The 19697-nt window shown below is 24.8% G+C and overlaps 2 protein-coding genes across 2 annotated transcripts in view; one reads left to right on the top strand and one right to left on the bottom strand.

Moving 5' to 3' along the window:
* LOC107444379 (extracellular matrix organizing protein FRAS1) overlaps positions 1–6090 on the bottom strand; it is a 90356-nt gene extending 84266 nt beyond the window's left edge. The window contains exons 1-2 of the mRNA XM_071187135.1: positions 5838–6090; positions 4006–4037 (exon numbers count right to left, since the gene is read on the bottom strand). Of these exons, the coding sequence (XP_071043236.1) occupies positions 4006–4037; positions 5838–5901 (96 nt within the window). The 5' untranslated portion in view covers positions 5902–6090. The remainder of the gene's footprint in view (positions 1–4005; positions 4038–5837) is intronic.
* Positions 6091–6275: 185 nt separating this feature from the next.
* The window catches only part of LOC107444376 (chromosome transmission fidelity protein 18 homolog), a 33049-nt gene continuing 19627 nt past the window's right edge, over positions 6276–19697 (top strand). Inside the window, exons 1-12 of the mRNA XM_043040405.2 lie at positions 6276–6534; positions 7497–7622; positions 8598–8717; positions 10704–10883; positions 11717–11958; positions 12176–12253; positions 13461–13619; positions 14610–14756; positions 17193–17225; positions 17301–17398; positions 17483–17606; positions 19043–19158. Of these exons, the coding sequence (XP_042896339.1) occupies positions 6450–6534; positions 7497–7622; positions 8598–8717; positions 10704–10883; positions 11717–11958; positions 12176–12253; positions 13461–13619; positions 14610–14756; positions 17193–17225; positions 17301–17398; positions 17483–17606; positions 19043–19158 (1508 nt within the window). The 5' untranslated portion in view covers positions 6276–6449. The remainder of the gene's footprint in view (positions 6535–7496; positions 7623–8597; positions 8718–10703; positions 10884–11716; positions 11959–12175; positions 12254–13460; positions 13620–14609; positions 14757–17192; positions 17226–17300; positions 17399–17482; positions 17607–19042; positions 19159–19697) is intronic.

The raw sequence follows: 19697 nt of genomic DNA, 5'->3' as shown, positions 1-19697 counted from the left end.
TTTATATCACAGTATTGCAATTAATATTTTGCATAATTTTTTATCCAGTGAATGTTAAAAAAAATATTGGAAAGATAATTTGCTTTAATTTTCTTAATATCAACGAGTACATCATTTAAATATATTTAAAAATTAAAATTGACACTTTATTTGGCTTAATTTGGTTTTGAGTTACAGAAAATATCAAATAAAATTTTAGGTCATCTAGTAATTAATCATTCTTATGATTTATAAGATACACTAGCGAATGATCAAGTTTGTTTTCAGACTTTATTTATTTATTATTTTTTTTTGCTGTTGATCAAAACTATAAGCATATAAATGCATTTTTTCTGATTATTTTAATTACAAATGAATATGTTATAGCATAAAATAATTTCTCAAAAAGTTAGTTTTCGGATTCAAAATTTCGGAAAAATATTTATTGAAACACGTAATGATTTCTGAAAATTTTAATTATATATTAATAAGTTACATTCTAAAATATTTTTTTTTAATTAAACGTAGTGATAAATATAAAAACATAAAATACTTTCAAAATAATAAGATTGTATATTTTCCTACTCATATGAAAGAGAGAAATGCCTTCTTGATACTAATAACTTGCGGTTATATGCAGAAACAAAATAATTATGTAATTAGTATGTTATTTGTCTCAAACTAAATTTAGCGAAGCTTAATAAATAAATTTACGGTATCAAATTAAAAAAAATTAATTAAGTTATAATGATGAATGATGTTTTGTTCGTTTCAAATAAATAATGAGTATATATCAAATTCAATGGTATTTGGAACAAGTGTTTCGTTAAAAAGAACTACTGTAACTGAATGTTAACACCAATTACAAAGAATGTAATATGCATTCATTCAACACTTAGAGGAATAATGTAAGTAAACCGTATTTCAGCAAGTTATAACAATTTCGACGCTCAATTCATTTAAAAGAAGAAAAAAAAAGTAGATTTTGCATTAGTTGCAGTGGAATTCAAATTTTTGATAGGAAACTTAATACTGATGTTATAATTTTATTTATTTATTATTTTTTTCTTTTACATCATAGATAGCGAATGTCGTTTCCTTTGAGTTAGTACTTTCTCAGTGATATTTTTACGAAAGAAGCTGATCTTTGACCCGAGAGGAGTTATAAGAGGGAAAAAAATTTATCAGGGATATTAGATTGCAGTTAATCGCGTCTTAGGGCGCCTTTTTTAGCGACTGTGTGTATCATAGTGGGAAGTTTGTTATAACGCATTTACAAGACTTGCACCAAAAATCTCGATCGGAGAACAAAGTTTTAAGTTTTTATTTTTTTTCCTTCCTGGCAATACGGTTTAGCAAATAAATTCACCAAGACTAACCAAAAGTTTAGTTCAACTCATATTATTATACCTACACTTATAGGGCGAAATTAGGAATTTTTGCGATAGGTCAGTGACCTGTTGTGACGATTTTAACAGTAGGTATGTTTTAAAACAGTGAGCCACTTTTTCAAAAACTTAAATAAAATATTATAAAAACTGCTGACAATAATGCATGTCATATTTATTGAAACATTTCTCAAATATGGCGAGCCCTAGAACAGTTCATTTCAAAAGTGAAGAAACATTTTAAGAAACAGAATATTATAAAATATTTATCATAATTCCATTTTCATTAAAAAATAATTATAAAATTAACCCCGGGTGCATTTTGGATTAAGAAAGAGGCTATCGCACGGCAACTGCATCGAATGGTTATATTTAGCCGCCCTTCGACCGGTGGCGACAGCTAATTTTGCCCTATATAAACCTACACTGTCAGAAGTTTTGGAGAGGGTTGAACCATAATGTCGTTTATTAATTGCAACTTTAATATTTAATATGTAATGCTTCCTAAACTGGATTACACGATACTGTGAATGAATATGAACGGAAACATTGTTCAATTTAATAATTATCATTAAAGATATAATAATGTGTATGTGTTGCAAAAATGGAACAGAACTTTTAACATAAGATAAATTCTTATTAGAAAAAATTGCAAAGACTTTCTGACTCAAGTTTTTTCCATAGTTTTTATAGCCGTTTGCAGACTTCCAGAAAATCGATTAAAAGTCGAATCAATTTATGATGAAAATTTGTTTCAACTATAAAAACGTGTTATACTGAACAATTATGTTTCCGCTCAAATAGAATTTAATGTCGAGCTATCAATTTTAAGGAGTACGATAATATCTAGTTTAACTTCATTTCTCAATATAACTTAAAAACATAATGTTCTAACACAGTTTCACTTGGTTGTCGGTGCAATTTTCATTAACCGGAAAAATATACTAATTTTAATTTTTTTTATTTTAAAAAACTAAAAGAGTTGTTTCCTTATTATAACGTATTTCTATGATATTAACTTATTACGCTACATATTACAACAAACTTATTTAAATAGGTTTCTAAAATTATTAACTGTTCCACAATTATTATTTTTTGGTGCAATTTATACTAATAAACGATTATAGAAAGATATTCGTTAAATGATTAAGAACTTAACTATCAGTTTCATGCATAAATTTTATTTAATATATCAGCCTGTATATTAATACAATACGTATCGTATTATTCTTATAGTATTTAGTAGATACCTTTACTTTTAAATGATGTTTAAAAAGGAATTATTAACGTTATATAAAAAGAATTATTAATGTTATTATAAAAGAATCATTAACTGTTTCAGAATTATTATTTTTTGGTGCAAATTATACTAATGAACTATTATAAACTACATTTAAAGAGATTCGCTAAATGATTAAAAACTCAACTTTCAGTTTCATGCATAAATCTTATTTATTATATCAGCCTGTATATTAATACAATTCGTATCGTATTATTCTTATAGTATTTAGTAGATACCTTAACTTTTAAACGATATTTAAAAAGGAATTATTAACAAAATTATTAATGCTCACTATAGTAGGTTTTAATAGAATCCTTAAAGAAATGTTTGGACGTAGGAAGTGGGTGCACAAACTTTAGCCAACAAAATTCTCTTTAAAACATAGATTTTAAGGAAAAAAAAAAAAAAAAAAACTATTGACGCCAAAAAACAATTATTGCGAAGCAATCATCGGGGTTGATAAGCGGTAGTGAACAGGGAGATCAGCCCCTAATACTTACATGAAAATTCAATCTGAATTATCAAAAATTCAAAACAAATTTAATATGCTTTGAATTATCATACTGCTGGCTATAAAAAGAGTTTAAAATGATAATATTAATAATAATAATGTTAAAGAATAATTGGCTTTAAAAAATGGTATGAACAATCGGATTCAGGTCAGATGATTAGTTAGATATATTAAAATTCCATAATTTGGTTGTTGATTTATCAATTATTTGAAATTGCTCACTTAAAAGAATCACTAGAGAATTTTCAAGTTAACAAACCTTATTTTATTTATTTATTATTATTATTTTATTTTACATATTATGATATTATTATATTGAGAATATAGAGCTAAAATCGTAATCATGAGCGGAAAAATCCAAGAAATGAAAGTAATCCCGTGAGAATATAGTAGAATTTTTTTCAAACTTAACATGGCATTTTTCTTCTTCTTTCTAAATCGCATTTATTTATTTGACTTCATGTTTCTTCTAGTTTCCACAACTTTGTTACTTTATGTTTCTAATTTCGATAACTTTTTATTACATATATAGCATTTACTTAATAAATTTTCTTGTTTTTATTTTGAGAGCGAGTGTACATTTGTACGTTAAATATTTACACGATAAAAGGATTTTTCATCATCGCCCTTAAAAAGCTCTTCACAGAATTTATTTTACAAAATTTTAAAATGTGGTTTAAAACAAGTACATTAAAGTAAAAGTAAATAAAACACACTATAAAGTTAATAAATATATTTTTTATGATGAATTGTGTATATTTAGAAGAACAACTAAAGACCAGAATGAAAAAATACTATTTTTAAAAATGAACAAATAAAAATATTAGAGATTCATTTGTTCTCACCTGTTGCAATTTGTTTTCATGATAGCAAGAACCTAAAATTAAAATAAATTGTAGTTGTTAGAATTATAAATATTTGATAAACATATTTATACAAATTAGGCAAGTATGAAATGAGCAGGTTTAAATATAACTATAGATAAAGGATTTAATAAATAATTTCTGATTTCTGTACCGAAAAAAAAAATTATGGCTTGAAAAAAAATAGAGACCAAAATTAACTTAGTTACCTAAAAAAGGATAATAGGAAGTTAATAAACATTTTATTTAGTATTTTTTACTAAAAACTAATTATTTGTATTGAAATGGCAGGTTTTATTATTTATTTTAATGAAAAAAAAGGTCTTTTTTTTTAAGTACAAGGTAGATAAATATTGTTATGAGTATAAAATACATACCTACGGTAAGACCCTGTAAAAGTATGGTTTTAAATATTTAATAAATGATTATTGAATATTAATAATTTTGTCACAAAAATAAAAAATGTAGCAATGAAAAAAAAAGAGAAAAGCGTCGAAAAATAAGTTTAACTTAATCAGTAAAAGATGATCATGTGAAATTTAATAAACATTTTATTTTTTAATTAGTTAAGTCAAATAAAGTATCACTTACAAAAACTGATAATGGACTAATTTTTCTTGCCTAGAAAAATCTAAAGGTTACTGTAAATTTGTTATTAAAAATAATTTCCACCATTCATTTTAGGGATTTTTTTTCCTTCTCAATGGGTTTAGGGAAAGAAAGAGAAGTTTTTTTTTCACTTACAGTTTCAATCTTTTACATTGTTTCTCTTAAACGCAATTAATTAACTATTTCTTTTTAGATATAGTTATATAGTTAAAATACGCATTAATAAGAAAAACAGAAAAGTATCGAAAAGTTGCTTAGATGAAATAAAAATTAGTATGTGTAAATTTAAGCATATGCTTCACGTATAGTGAAAGAATTAATTGTATTCAAACATTTAATGTCTTTTTGTGTTTTTTTTTCCTTGTAGAATTATCTTCTTAAAACTTGTAATTAAAGATTTTTATGAATCTTAATTAAACAATAAAAAATAATAATTACTGAAATTTCTTTTTAAGAAATTATTACTTACATCATTATTTTAAAAATAGTGAAATATTAATTCTTAAAATATAAAACTAAAATTTAAAATTTTTTTTAATGTTATTATATAATAATAATAATATATCCTTAATATTATAATTATATGTAATTATTAAAATATATCATCATTATTTAAATATTATTACTGTTACTATTTAAAAATTATAATTGTTATTATTTTCATTTCAGATTAATAACGTCCTTTTTTATATTCTTGTAACATTTTCAACTCAAACTAAGTTTTAATTTAAAAATAAAGTCATTGGTTAAACCATTAATCAATTAATAACTCATATTCTAATATAAAAAAAATTTCCCTCGAAATATTACAATGATAGAATCAGAAATCAAAAACAATTCTGAAAATAAATTCATAAATGAATAAAAAATAAATAAATGTAAAGTAAAAATAAGATTTCAAGTATTAGATCGAAATGAAAAAATGCAAACATTTGTTCTTGTTTTAAACTTCCAATAAGACTCATAACATAACAAATTGTAATAATAAAAATACTTCTTAAAATATTTTCGAGATTTGAATAGATTCTTACTCTTGTAACTAAAAATGTATAAATTCCATAGGAAAATTTTAACTGTTTAGTTTCATTTTCAGAATAACGAATGTAGATATATCTTAAAATGAATGAAAACAAACTTGGCTATTAAACTTGAAAATTTTAAATCCTTTTCTTTTAAAAAAACTAAAAAAAATTCTGAAAACTTACCTAAACAGAGAGAAACAGAGAAAACTAAAAATATGTGACTAAAAATTAATAAATTCAGGAACATTATTTTTCAATTAAATTTAGAGAGAATAAATATTTAAATTTTAATCGTAATTTTAAAAAGTTGATCATGAGTGTGTATTATTTTAAATAACATGCTATTCAATTAAAATAGTGTAAAACATAAGACTGATACCGAGAATCAAATCATCGCGCTCTGATGACAGTTTTGAGACTAGCAGACGACAAAAAGGATTAAAATGAAAGTGGAAGTTTTTAACATTAAACTATTAACAAGAAAAGGAACATAAGATTTTTCAATAAAAAACTTTTTTAAAATTTTCAGTATTAAAAATAAAATAACCACGAAAATTCCTGCATGCGTAAAATTTATAAGTAAACATTTAATTACAATGTGTTTTCTGTATTTAATTCTTTGTAACCGTGTATTCTTTCTGGAGGGAAATTTATTTGTTTACTAACAAGAAATCGAAATCTAAAAGAGTTTCTTTTCATGATGGAAGGACTTAGTTATTTTTTCTAAGTTTAAGAAAGAATTTCTTTAAAAATATAAAATTTAGATAACTTCTCAAGTATTCCCTCTTTTTCTGAATGGATTTTTTAACTGAAGAGGAACTTTATGAACTTCAGCATGAAGATGAATTAGATGTGCTGAATGAAATTGAAGACGTGCACCGTAAGATCTGAATTAGAAATAAAATTCACCTTATTGAAGTCAATAATTAAGTTAACTTTAGTATCTTTAAGTTTGATAATTATAGTGTAGTATGCAGGATAAATTAAAATAAAACGAATGTTGAATTTAAACGATATGACTGTAAATAGTGAATAATTTTTCCAAAACTTTTTCTAAGATTAAAATATTTTTAAGTTTAATAAAAATATTTACACTTGAAAAATAGATATGCGAAGAACCGGCTGAATCTCATAATTAATTTTAAGACACATTAATTAAAATTTAAAGATTATTATTATAAAAAAAAAAGTCTGTTTTGTATACTATTTCAGTACTTATATAATATTAATCACGCATAAGTTGTGTTTATTATTAATTTTGTGAAAAAAAAGTTCTGTTTCTCTAGTGTTTTATGTTTGTCTCTAAAATATTCTATAGAAACTCAAAAATATCAGATTTTGTGTTTTATGTATGTTAAAGGGGAGATATTATCATTTTAGTTCCTGCCTGTGCCAACTAAATTTGACCTGTTGCATAACATAAATTAAATAAAGAAAAATATGTGATTTGCAGGGAATTTTATTGTGTGAGTTTCCATCATTGAGATGCTACTTTTAGTTTCTCCCTTGTTATTGACAATAAGTAAATCTAAATTGGTGATTATTTTGGTACAAGTACTTCTACAGTAATCTTCACATTAAAAGTTTTGTTTAAAAATATTTTGGATTGGATTAAGAAAACTTTTTTCTTTAGTTGTTCTATTTTGAAAGTTATTATTTATTTGCACAAGTATGTACTTCCAATATTTTAAAATATTAATTGTTTGTTAATTAATGTTAGCTAAAAGGCTTGAAATAATTGTTTAACTAATAAATTGTGATTTTTTTAATATGTAGTCTAAGTATGTTGAAGAATTTAGTTTAAGAATTGTTGATGTTTGCTTAAAGTAAATTTTTTTATAGCGTTTGAAAGTTACATAAAGCCTCCAGTCAAGAAGAGTTTGAGGAATGAAAGTGATTCTGAAACTAAACATGTTGTGCCTGCAGATCAAAAGAGTGATTTATCAGAAGAAGCTAGAGGAAATACAAGTATTTATTCTTTATACATTATAGCTTTATTTTACATGTAAATGTATTTAAAAAAAAAAAAAAAAAAAAAAAATAAAAANTTTTTTTTTTTGCCCTCTTTCATAAACTAATAAACAGTTTCTTAACCCAGTAATGACTGTAGTTTATTATTGTATTAAGTTTGAGAAATGAAAGTGATTTACAAACAAAACCATGTTGTCTGTACAGATCATGAAAGTGATGTATCAGAAAAAGCTAGGGGAAATTAATTTATTTACTCATTATACATTATAACTTTTTTAAAGATTAAAAAGTAAAAAAAAAAAAAGAAGATTCAGTCAGTTTTATTGTTTTGTTTTTGAACTCTAATAAATAAATAAACAGTTTCTTGTAATGATTGTAGTTTATTATATTAAGTTTGAGAAATGAAAGTGATTCACCAACAAACGATATTGTCTCTGGAGATCACAAGAGTGATGTTTCAGGAAAAGCTACTGGAAATTCAAGTATTTATTGTTTATACATTATAACTTTATACATTATACATGAATAAAACAAATCCTCAGTCAGTTTTATTGCTTTTTTTTGCACTTTTTACTAAATAAGCATTTTTTTAATATCAGTAATGATTGTGGTCTGGTCAATGCTTTATTAATTGTAGGTTATTGCTCTAAGAAGGATAATTTGAAATTTTATAACAGATTTTTTATTTTTGTATATGCATAATCTCAATCTATAACATAGAATGCACATGTGGTTTCATAATGATTGTTTACTTTAGCAAGATTTTGTATCAGAAGTATTTGATTTAGTTGCAAATATTTATTTACCATTTTATAAATATTTATTTAAAAAAATATTATGACCTATTTTTTTAATATGAGTATTGATAGACTAACAAAATACCTTTCTTATCTGAAATATTTATTTATATCTGAAATATTTATTTTTAAGTTATTTATTTGTTTTCATTAATTTTTTCCTTTTTTAAACTAGATAATTTGGCATCTTTGGGTGATGAAGAAAAAGAAAATTCACAAGATTTATTCTCTGACCTTAATGTAAAGAGTTCTAAAAGAAGCCTTTCCGAAACATTAAGTGATACTTCCAATAAAGGTAATAGAGGTGTTTAAAAACTGTTATATTTTATTTATAAAATCACAGTTTTAAATGTTATTCCGCGAATGTGTGGAATTTAAAACCTTTATTGTATCTGTTATAAGCATGTTCATTATATCTGTTATAAATATATTTTAAGATCTTACTCAGATTCTTTATTTTATTATATGTAAAGGTTACATTTATTTTAAAAATTATATATGTATATTTTCATTGAAATATTTTAACTTCTTTTTGCCTATCACCTTTTAAGTTATTTATCTTGATAAATTTTTTTTCTTTTATTTTTTTTCCACCTAATTTTAAATTTTAGAACTGTGTAATATAAGTCTCTTTTGAGATAAAGAATTAAATTTTAATTTGACTAAACTGCCCATAGTAGGCCAAACTTTTCCTAAGAACCTTTTTCCATTAGAATTTCTTAGTAAGTTACTAACTCATAATATTTTAAATTCATCTTCCACAGAGTCAGTCTTTAAGCATTGAATAATTACTGCAATTAAAAAAAGTGGTTAAAAGCTAGTATAGTATCATTTTTAAACAGTTAATGATAAATTTCAACACCAATAATTGCCTTCAAAATGTAAAATTAATCTCTTTTTATAAGCTTCTTGTACTTAATTTTCATAAAACATTTCTGTTACTTGTTTTTATTACTATATTTTTCAGTTCATTTATGTTACAAAAGCTTTTGTTCTTTTTATTGTTTTACGGAGACATAAAATTTTACTGGATAAAATCGCTCTCTGATAAAATCTGATCTCACCCTAATTTCAAAAAAAAAAAAAAAATGTTTTGTAATTTATTTAAATAACTGAGGATAAAGCTTTTTTTGTATATTTTTTTGTGTGGATATTATGTTTATACCCATATGGATATTTAACGTGAATATTTTTTTTAATGTATAAAGCATTGTGGAAAATTTTCTTATGGGAGTTTTATCTATCATTTAGATTTAATTATGTTTGATTGTAATGAGCAATTGAAGAAATGTTGTAATAAGTCTCATTTTTTTTCAAAGGTGAAATTTTTTCATCAAACTCTTACTCAGTATTGGTTCCTGAGAGGTACTTACACTTCCATAAATTCTCTTAAGACAAAAGCATTCTCATTAGACAAAAGCATTTTTTTACCTATATGGAAATCATTGTGATTTTTATCAAGACAACTGCTGTAAAATTTGAAAATGTGGCTTATCATTATATTTTTTAAGTCCTTTAATTAAAGAAATTTCTCAAACTCCACTTAATCACTAAACCGCAGCATCAATTGATAACAAAGTATGTTATTAAAATAAGAAAAAAATATTTGATGATTAACTTCAGAACTTTTTTTAAAAAAAGAATTTTTTTTTATTATAGCTTTTAAAATTGTCTATGAATTCTTTTTTCTTTCTAATGTAACAGTTACAATTATGATGGATTTTTCTATGTTAGTTGTTACTGTTGTTTGAAGAATTTTTGTTAAGGTTCATTCTTAACATCCAAAATTTGAAACGATTTAAGGTATGTGAGATACAAAGCAAAATTTGTTTTTGACATTCTGTTTTTTGCATTATAATGCATTTTAATTTTAGCAATAAATTTTGTTAAAAAAAAACATATGTTTGAAAGTATTTTTGGGATTAAAGCTTTATCATGAGTCAAAATTATTTAATTATTTTTATAGCATATTTATGTAAAACATTATTGAAATAACAAATAATTTTATAAATGATGCTTATTTCTTATATAAATTTTTAAATCATTGAATTTATTAATTTTATTTTAAAAAAAAACTATTATGTGAAAAACAGGAAAGATAACTAAATGAGTGTGCAGGTCACCACAAAATTTTTCTGAAGGTTTCTTTAACTTCATGACTGGATAATTTCTATCTGTATTAAGATTTTAATCTATGGAATATGCGATAAACATTTAGATTATATATAGGTTAATAATGTTTTTTTCTGTGTGAAAATATTAAATTTTATTATATTTTTAGTGAATTTGCCTGTCAAACGAAAGTTATTTGAATGTTCTCAAGCTCAAGTAGCAGAACAAGATGCACCATCTGATGATGAATTAATAATTGATTTAGGGGACAGTGATAGCTTATTACCTCAAAATGAAAAAAGAAAAGCATCTTGTTTATCTGATGAAGATATAGTTACTCCCAAATCAGGTTTGCTATAACTTTTTTACCATATAGTCAAGTTTTTTTTACTTCTGTTAAATATTCTCTTACTTTCTGTTAAATATTCTTATTATTTGGTATTAAATAAATTTGTTTTCAATTTTCGGTACAGCTTAATTTGTTTCTTAAAATGCAAGAAAAGCAACAGGGGAAAAATGTCTTTAGGTGTGGCTAATATTCAGTTGATTAATAGTTTATATTATGATCAATGGTTTAAATATTCTAAAGATAAGATGTATTGATGGGTATATAGATAGATTTATAGAAATGTTTGATCAGTGTTAAGGAAAATTTGACATCAATGATTTTTTAAAAATAATTATAAATGAGGTGTAAAAAGTTATTCAAAACAGTTTGGACAAATTTTTAGATAGAAAAAAGTTTTTGATAAATAAATTAGCACCTATCAAAATCTTTAGCTTTCATTATTATTATTACATATATATTTTTTTTGCGTTAAACTTTATGAATTACTGTCAAATTAATAAGTTGTTCATTACATTAAATTTAAGAGTTACAATTAATACAACTTGTTATAATGTGTTAAATATTTTTAAACATAGAATGTCATGTAAAATTACATGTACACTTTTTATGAAAAGTATCAGTTTTGACATCAATTCGTTATCAGAATCAAATTCTGCAGTGATCAATAAAATCATCACTTTTAATATTAAATGCTAAGCTATTTTGTTTTATGTAAGTCTAATTTTATCATATAAAATCATTGTGCTCTTTTGATTTGCTTTTGTAAAATTTTTTTTCAGCATTTATTTAATTTTAATTTCATAGCACTGTTTCTTTCATGTCATATTTTACAGCAAAAAGAAGGTGTTCCACTACAGAAGATGCTGTAGAAAGTTTTCTCAGAGGAAAATTGCAGAGTCAGGCTAGACCTTCATTATTTACAGAAACTGTTTCAATGGACAAACTCCCTATAACACAGAGGCAATCTAGATCTTCATCATTTAAAGATACTTATTCAACAGATAAACTACCCATTACACGATCAGATGGACGTCGTATATATTTTCCAGTGAATGAAGAGAAAATAGAACATAATGTAAGCATTTTGCCAAAAATAATATAAGAAACAATGTACCCAGCAGAAATAAACACATTTGAATTTGTTTATTTGTACTTAATCTATTGTTTCATTATAATTATCAATCTATTTATCAGCACAGTAGAACTCTATTTTTCTGGAGAAGTATTGTTGTTGTAATCATTTTCCTTCAGCAAACATTTTCTGCTCTACTTATTTTTTTTTAATTTTTCAGGATTTCAGCTTCAGCCAAAGAACAAGCTCTTTATTATCTTTGCCCATTGATAGATTGAAATCTCAATATTTTATTATGGTATGTATTATGTTCAAATGAACAATGGCATAAATTTACTACACACTTTTGCTCTTTTTGCAAATTGAAATAAATTTTTTTTAAAGTATGTATAATGTATTTCTATTATTAGTTTATTTTTATATGATTGTCACTTATTAAAACTAATTTATTATATGTGAAATAATTATTATTTAAATATTAATATTACACATTTTATTATTAATATTTGAAATTATATTTAATAATTAAATTCATATTTAAAAAATGAACATAATCAGTTAAGTATTTATTACTACCATTAAGAGGAATATAATTTTTTTCTTTTATCCTCTTCTGTATTTTTGTAGTTTTCTGCAATGTTATAAGGACTAAATTGTTTTTTGTTTTGTTAAATCAAATTGGTAAATAACTTTAAAAATAAATTAATACAGTATGAGGGGGATTTTGTTTTTAAACTTAGTGACCACTTTTTACCACAGCTTTTCTCTATGAATACTGCTGCACAGCATCCTGAGAATGGATTTTCTGTAACTTGATAACAATGGGAGTTGTTTGGTGGTTAATGAAATAAAAAAAAGGGATACTGGCCTCTTATGTAATATAGAGATAGTGCAAAACTGATATCTTAAGTATTATATACATTAGGAGTGCACAACCTGCGGCCCACTGAATTTTAAATATTCAAAATTTAACTCTCTAAATATAACAGGTTACTTTCATATTTGATACAATTCTGTGTCAGATCCAAGATATACATTTCAGAAAATATTAATGTAGCATAATAATTAAATAATTATAATGATATAGTTTTTGTCTGATGTTTGGTATTTAAAAAGTAGACGGTCACTTTACCGATATAAATTTATTTTGTAGCATTGTTATCAATATTAAAGAAAATCATTTATTAATTATGTTTCTTTATATTTTAAAAATTTAAGTTCTTTTAAGAATTATTTCTCCTTTTAGAAACTAAATAGTTATCTATTATTTTTACATTTATGTGCTTGTTTAAAGTTACATTAAATCTGTATTCCTTTTTTAATGCTGCAGGTCATAATATTGTTCCCTTTCTTTCTTTTTCATAATTTCACATTTTCATCTTTTTTCATAAAAAATAGGCAATTAATTGATTTGAATTAAATTGTAATGAACGGGAATGAAGAATAGATAATTGTTTCGCTCATATTAGAAACTCAGTTTAACTGTTTCTGATTTCAAATCTTAGGAAGAAGAATCTTTAAAACTTCAAGGTACTGAAGTGATGGAGGTCAGTGAAAATCAAGCTAATCCAGAATCAACAGTACTTGAAGTTACAAACGTTGACAGCTCTTTATGGGTTGAGAAGTACCATCCTACTTGTTACATGCATCTTTTGAGTGAAGAGGTATTGTTTTTTTTCTTTTTTTAACGCATGTAAAAATTGTATCTATGCTATGTGTAAAAATTAAAAAAAAAAATATATATTTTTAAATTTTTTTTTCAAATGATCCCAAGTGTATTAAGTTACATCAAAATTCATGCCCATATTAAATAAAAATCTATAAAATTGTTTCTATGATTGCAGGATTGCATTAGCATATCCAAATTTTGTAAGAGAAGTATTAAAAAAGCATAATGCTTTTTCCACTTGCGAAATAGACATCAACAGACGGGGCTATTGATCATTGTTTCTGCCTGCTAGTATAAAGGGTTTTGGTATAGATCAAACAAATCATTAGTGGCCAATTTTGCTTTCTGGGAAATATTATAAATGCCTTGGATTTTATTAAGAGTTAGCAACAATATTTTTAAAATTTAAACACAAAAAATGCAAAAGTACTTAGGTTTTCCAAACTCCCTAATTAAAGCAATCTCTTTTCCCCCTTCTTTTTATATAATATTATGATATATATAATAAAAGATATATAATATTTCACTGAAAATAAAATTGGCAATAAATGTTTACCTTAATTAATATTTGCAAACAAACCTCAATATTTATCAAGTAGGAGAAATGACCAATGCTCCTGCTCGAGGCTGCTTCTATCACATGTGGTACAAGCATAATGCCTTTGAAAGTCCTTTTAACAGAAGTTGGATGTACTAATAAAATTATGTTTCCATAGGAGCAATTTTTTTGTGTAATTTGGAAATTAATTTTAATGGCTTTTTTATACAATATACTCATAATTACTTTTAAAATAACTTAAGATTACTTTCAAAATTTTTATCCCCCCTTTTTAAAAAAAAAATAATTTGCAATAAATTTATTCTTTTATTGTTAAACTCTACTTTGCTTTGTTCCAGTTTTTTGTATATTTTTATTTTTGAAATATAAATTCTAATTTCAGTTTAATAAGCATTAATAACTAACAAATATTTGATTTTTTGTTAGGGTATCAACAGGACTTTACTACATTGGCTAAAATTGTGGGATAAAGTTGTATTTGGAAAGGAAAAGAAGAAGAAGAAGAAACCAGTTGAAAACAAAAAAGAACAGTTTAAGCCTACTAAGTTTCAGAAATTTGGAGAGCTCATTGAGGTGATGTTTGTTATTTTGTCTAGGTTTAAAAAAGTTTGTTTATGTTTAAAATATGTTTATGTTTAAAATAGGTTTTAATTAACATTTTCATGACTTTGATTAAATTAACTTTGAAGTTTTTGTATGTATAGAGATACAGATTATACCTTGTCTTTATTCCTTGTTCCTAAGCTTGCCATTGGCAAATTTTATAAATCTTTAACACTCCTTCGAATTATTACTGTTCACACTTTTGGTATTTTGATATGTTGGCAAATGAGAGACTTTCTAAGATTGTCATCAAGTGTTTTAGGCTTGAGCATTCTTCTTTTCTGAAAGTATTTGACTTTCCCTTAGCATTTCTATCCACTAAGATGTTTGTAATTCAGTGATTTAGCAAAATAAATAAATGTGTTTATAGTTTATACAATGTATGTTAAACTAGACTAAAATAAGATCTTTTCCTAATAAATATCAATGGTTTTAAAAATATTTCACTTAAGACTTTCTTAGACTAATCTTCTCAATTGCATTTTCATCTAATGCTTTGATGGCCCCATACACAGAAAGTTGCATTCTGAGCTCCTGTCTTCTCTGTATTTCTAATCTGTATGTTATTAGGTAGGAAAACGGTGTAGAGAAGAAAAACACTCTTCCAAATTTTTATGAGCACAAAATGGTTCGCAGAACTGTTCTTCTTTCTTTTACACACATTATTAAATAATTGGAATTTCTTATTTTTTTCTGATAAAATTAGTTTATAGCCAAGTTTTAATTCAGTATTGTGAGGCAGATGATAAAGCTGTTTTCTTTTCAATGATTGTTATCCCTATTAGAATTAATAATATTTTGTTTTTGAAGGCAGGTTCTTAAAAGAAATAATTTGAATCATGATCATGTTATTATTATTATTTTTTTTGTTTTTGAAATTATTTTACTTTATGATATTCATATAACAAAACCTAATTAACCTTATTGAATTAACCTTAGTTAACTTAACTAAACAGAGGTGCCACATGCTTATAAATTGCCGAAAGAAATTTGGAAATTTAACCAAATCACTAGTAGGTTAGTAATTTGGTACTCTAAATAAAAAAAATATTTTGTTGCTATTATTTTCACAATATAAATTTTTTTTCCACCAAATACTGATTTAGCAACTTTATACTTAATTATTCTTACCAATGAGCTGCTATTTGTCAATGGATAAAGCGTTGAACTCTTGTGAAGAACTTGGGTTTGATCCCCAGTGGTGACATGCAACCCACCCAGCTTCAGATAGATGAGTACCAGTTTGTCTGAAAAGTAAAGGTTGTCTGTACGAAATGCTGACCACATTGCCACATTATGGAGCTTTAACCACCATGAACCACCTGGCACTCCAAAGGCTGTTATTGTAATGCTTATTTTTATTCTAGTCAATAAATGGAAGTAATTAATGAACCATTTAATTAATAAATAAATCTTAAGGAAAGAAAGAAATTAGTTTGCAGCTAAGATGAAGAGATAATTTTTCACAATTCCATGAATCGAATAACAAATAATTTAGAAATCGGCACATCTTGTTGAATGTTGAATATAAATAATAGCATTATGACAGTCGTGCTGTAAAAGAAAAATATAGTTTCAGTTGTTAAAAAAGAAACGATTAAAAAATTAATTAAAAAGTCTGCTAACTTATTAAAATATATTTATTTGTTGAATTTAAATAGTGAACAATGATTAAGTAGATATGAATATAGTAAATGTGACTTTATGCCTAATTTTTTCAGTTAATATGCATAATTATAAATAATAATTCAATAAATAAAATAAAGCCAGCATTTAAACAGATGAAATAAAAGCGACTGTTTTTCAAATTACTATTGAAAATTTGCAGTATGAATTAATTTTTATCTTTTTTCTGACAGCATCGAATGGATTTTGTAAGAGTTTCTCACCATTTTAATGGACACATTTATAATTTCTAATGGCGCAAAGTTCTTAATGTTTTCTTTTATAAATACAAGAGGGCTCCTCTTCCTGCTGGCTGTCGCTAACTAACCTCCGAAAATTCTGATGAAGTTCCTATCTATCTCTCATTCTTTTCTCCTTGGTTTGAATTAATACCTCAATTTTTTTTTATTTAAATTATATTAAAAGCTTATGTTCTCTGCTGTTTATTGGTTCCCAATCCTATGAGCTTTACAATTAAATTACTTCAAATCAATTAGAAGTTTAAACAAAGTAAGACACATAGTTCATAATTTTATTTGTATTTTCTGAATTAAATAAAATAAATTTTTTCAATTAGGCCAAATGGCCAAGCAATTTGTGATGAATATTGAATATTTTTGGGAGGTTACAGCCACCTCTCATCCTGGCATCCTTTTAACTAAACCTTATTGAAGTTCTTATTTTTTTAAAAAAAAATTTAAAATCTAAATTACTTTATTTTTTATTTATTTATCTTTTTAGGATTTAGATGAACATGGTCGACCATATCATAAGGTACATATTCTTCTTTTCATGAGTTACATTTTATTTGTTGTAAATTAATTAAAAGCATATATCTTCACTATTTAGGTTGCATTCCTTTGTGGTGCTCCTGGATTAGGAAAAACTACACTTGCAACTGTAATAGCTAGACAAGCTGGCTATAATATTGTTGAAATAAATGCCAGGTTAGGATAACAACTGTTAGACCTTTTTAATTTTTTCAAAGTTTACTTTGCCCTGATGTTTTTTTTTAATTTTTATTTTTGCAGTGATGATCGTAATCCAGAAACTTTTAAAAATGCGCTTGAAAATTCGACTCAAATGAAAGCAGTGCTAGACCAAGACCATCGACCCAACTGTCTGATTCTTGACGAAATTGATGGTGCACCTGCTGTAAGCCATTAATTTTGTTTAATACCTTTAAATTTATCATTTGTAAATTGACATGAATTTGAACTTTCTTTGACAAGGCATTCTAGTTCATGATCCAGGTTTTAAATTTTGAAAGCATAGTTAATATTTTCTGTAATTTTTTCCTTGTCCATGCTTGTTTAAGAATAACATTGTTTAGTTCTTTATTAAATTGCTTTGTGCCTGATGCATCGTTATATTGAAATATTTGTTATCGTTGTCATTAGATGATTGTTTGTTATCGTTAAATTGAGGTATTTTTCAATTAGAGTTAAAAGTAGAACTAGGTCCTTATCCACCCCAAAAAAGTAACGTCAATTTTTTATTTACTTTTTTATTTTAAATTCTAAAAGCATAGTTTAAATTTGATATACTAGATATATCCTTTTTTATGCTAGGTCAGTGGTTTAGTAAGCTTATGTAAAGCAGTAGTATGGTTTTATTAATATTCTTGAGTTTATTAATAAATTTTATTTTTATAAAATTGTAATTTTTTTTATTTAAATAAAAAAAAACTAATATCAAAGATCTCAGTTCCTTTAATAGTCTATGGCTGATATGTTAAATGTTACCTACATTATAATTAGTTTCTTTTTTAAGCTTTCTTAATAGTTTCTTTGCAAAAATAGATTGATTGCTTTGATTTTTTTTAAAATACTGTTTTTAATCAGTTTGAAATATTAAATAAAAAAAAACTATATTTTTGTATAAACTAATAAAATTGCATCTTTGCCTTTTCATTATAATGTTCTATGATGAAAAATTTATTAAATATTTAAAAATAATGTCTTTAAAAAAATAGTCAATTAAAGAATCCCATGAAAATCAATCAGAACAGTAAATATTTTTCTATTTTTTCATTATTTTATGATTACAAACAATGTAGCACAGGAGTGGGTTTTTAAGTATTGCAAAATTAGATTACTAGCACTTTTTATTTTCTTACAACAGTGAGACCATTTTCATTAACATAGGTGGGGGGGGCGAGGCTAAAAATAGACAATTGACAAAAGTTAACTTGAAATGAAAGGCATTTTTTGTGGGGACAGTCTTAAAAAAATAACAGGCTTATTATTTCTTATTTTATGTGATTAGTAACTATAGCTTTTAATTGCAATTTTTAAAACAATTATCTTAGAAAAAAATATATTGTCTATATCAATGGAAGATTTTACATTTGATTGAAATAAAACATGTCAAGTCTCTTTGTGGATTAATGATTACTGATTGTCATTGGAGTAAATTTTAACACTAAATTTCTCACTTTTGTGTAATATAATTTTTTTTGGTGAAAATTAAAACATAATGCAACATAATGCAGTTTTCTTTAAATACACTTAACCTTTTTATATTTAGTTTTTCTTCTGGTTAGTTTTAGTGTTATACTATAACAGTGTTATTTAATTTGTGGTTTACAGGCATCTATCAATGTTCTTCTTTCTTTTATAAAATCTACTGGTGTACCTAAAGGTAAACGTAAGAAAGGAGATATTCCTCTTCTAATGCGACCTATCATCTGTATTTGTAATGATCAGTAAGTACAGAAATTATAACTCTGTTTTCCTTTAATTTTTTTGGATTGTGTATAAGGAAGAAATTAATATTTTTAGCTGTTTTGAAAATAAATTTAAAGCCAAAAATGTATTACCATAAATGAATATTATTTCTGTATAACAAAATCTATGCATTCATTTTATCTGCTTTTTGTGAACTTTAGTTTATTTCTTAGTAAAGTCATTTATTCAAACCATACTATAAGAGAAATCAAAAATCATGTATAAAGCAGTTAAATACTACAATTCCAAAGGAAAGTTGCACAATGCAGCTGAAATTTCATATGAAAATTGAAACCAATCGAAAATTTTTCTGAGATGAACCCTGAAAGTGCCATCAAGTGTTAGAAATGTGAATTATTTTTTACTGCAGATTTCTTTTACCATATAACATGTATGAAAATTTACTTGACCAAACTAGACTATTGACTGTAGGTTTAGACCCTATTTAGACCAACATAAAGTTAACTAGAAAGATATCTAATGTCTGTCTAACTCCTAAAAAACTCCTATCATACAG

This window comes from Parasteatoda tepidariorum, chromosome 10 (genome assembly GCF_043381705.1).
Source record: "Parasteatoda tepidariorum isolate YZ-2023 chromosome 10, CAS_Ptep_4.0, whole genome shotgun sequence".
In the NCBI taxonomy this organism is placed as follows: domain Eukaryota; kingdom Metazoa; phylum Arthropoda; class Arachnida; order Araneae; family Theridiidae; genus Parasteatoda; species Parasteatoda tepidariorum.
The sequence above is the reverse complement of the archived record's forward strand: the minus strand, read 5'-3'. Positions and strand labels throughout refer to the sequence as shown.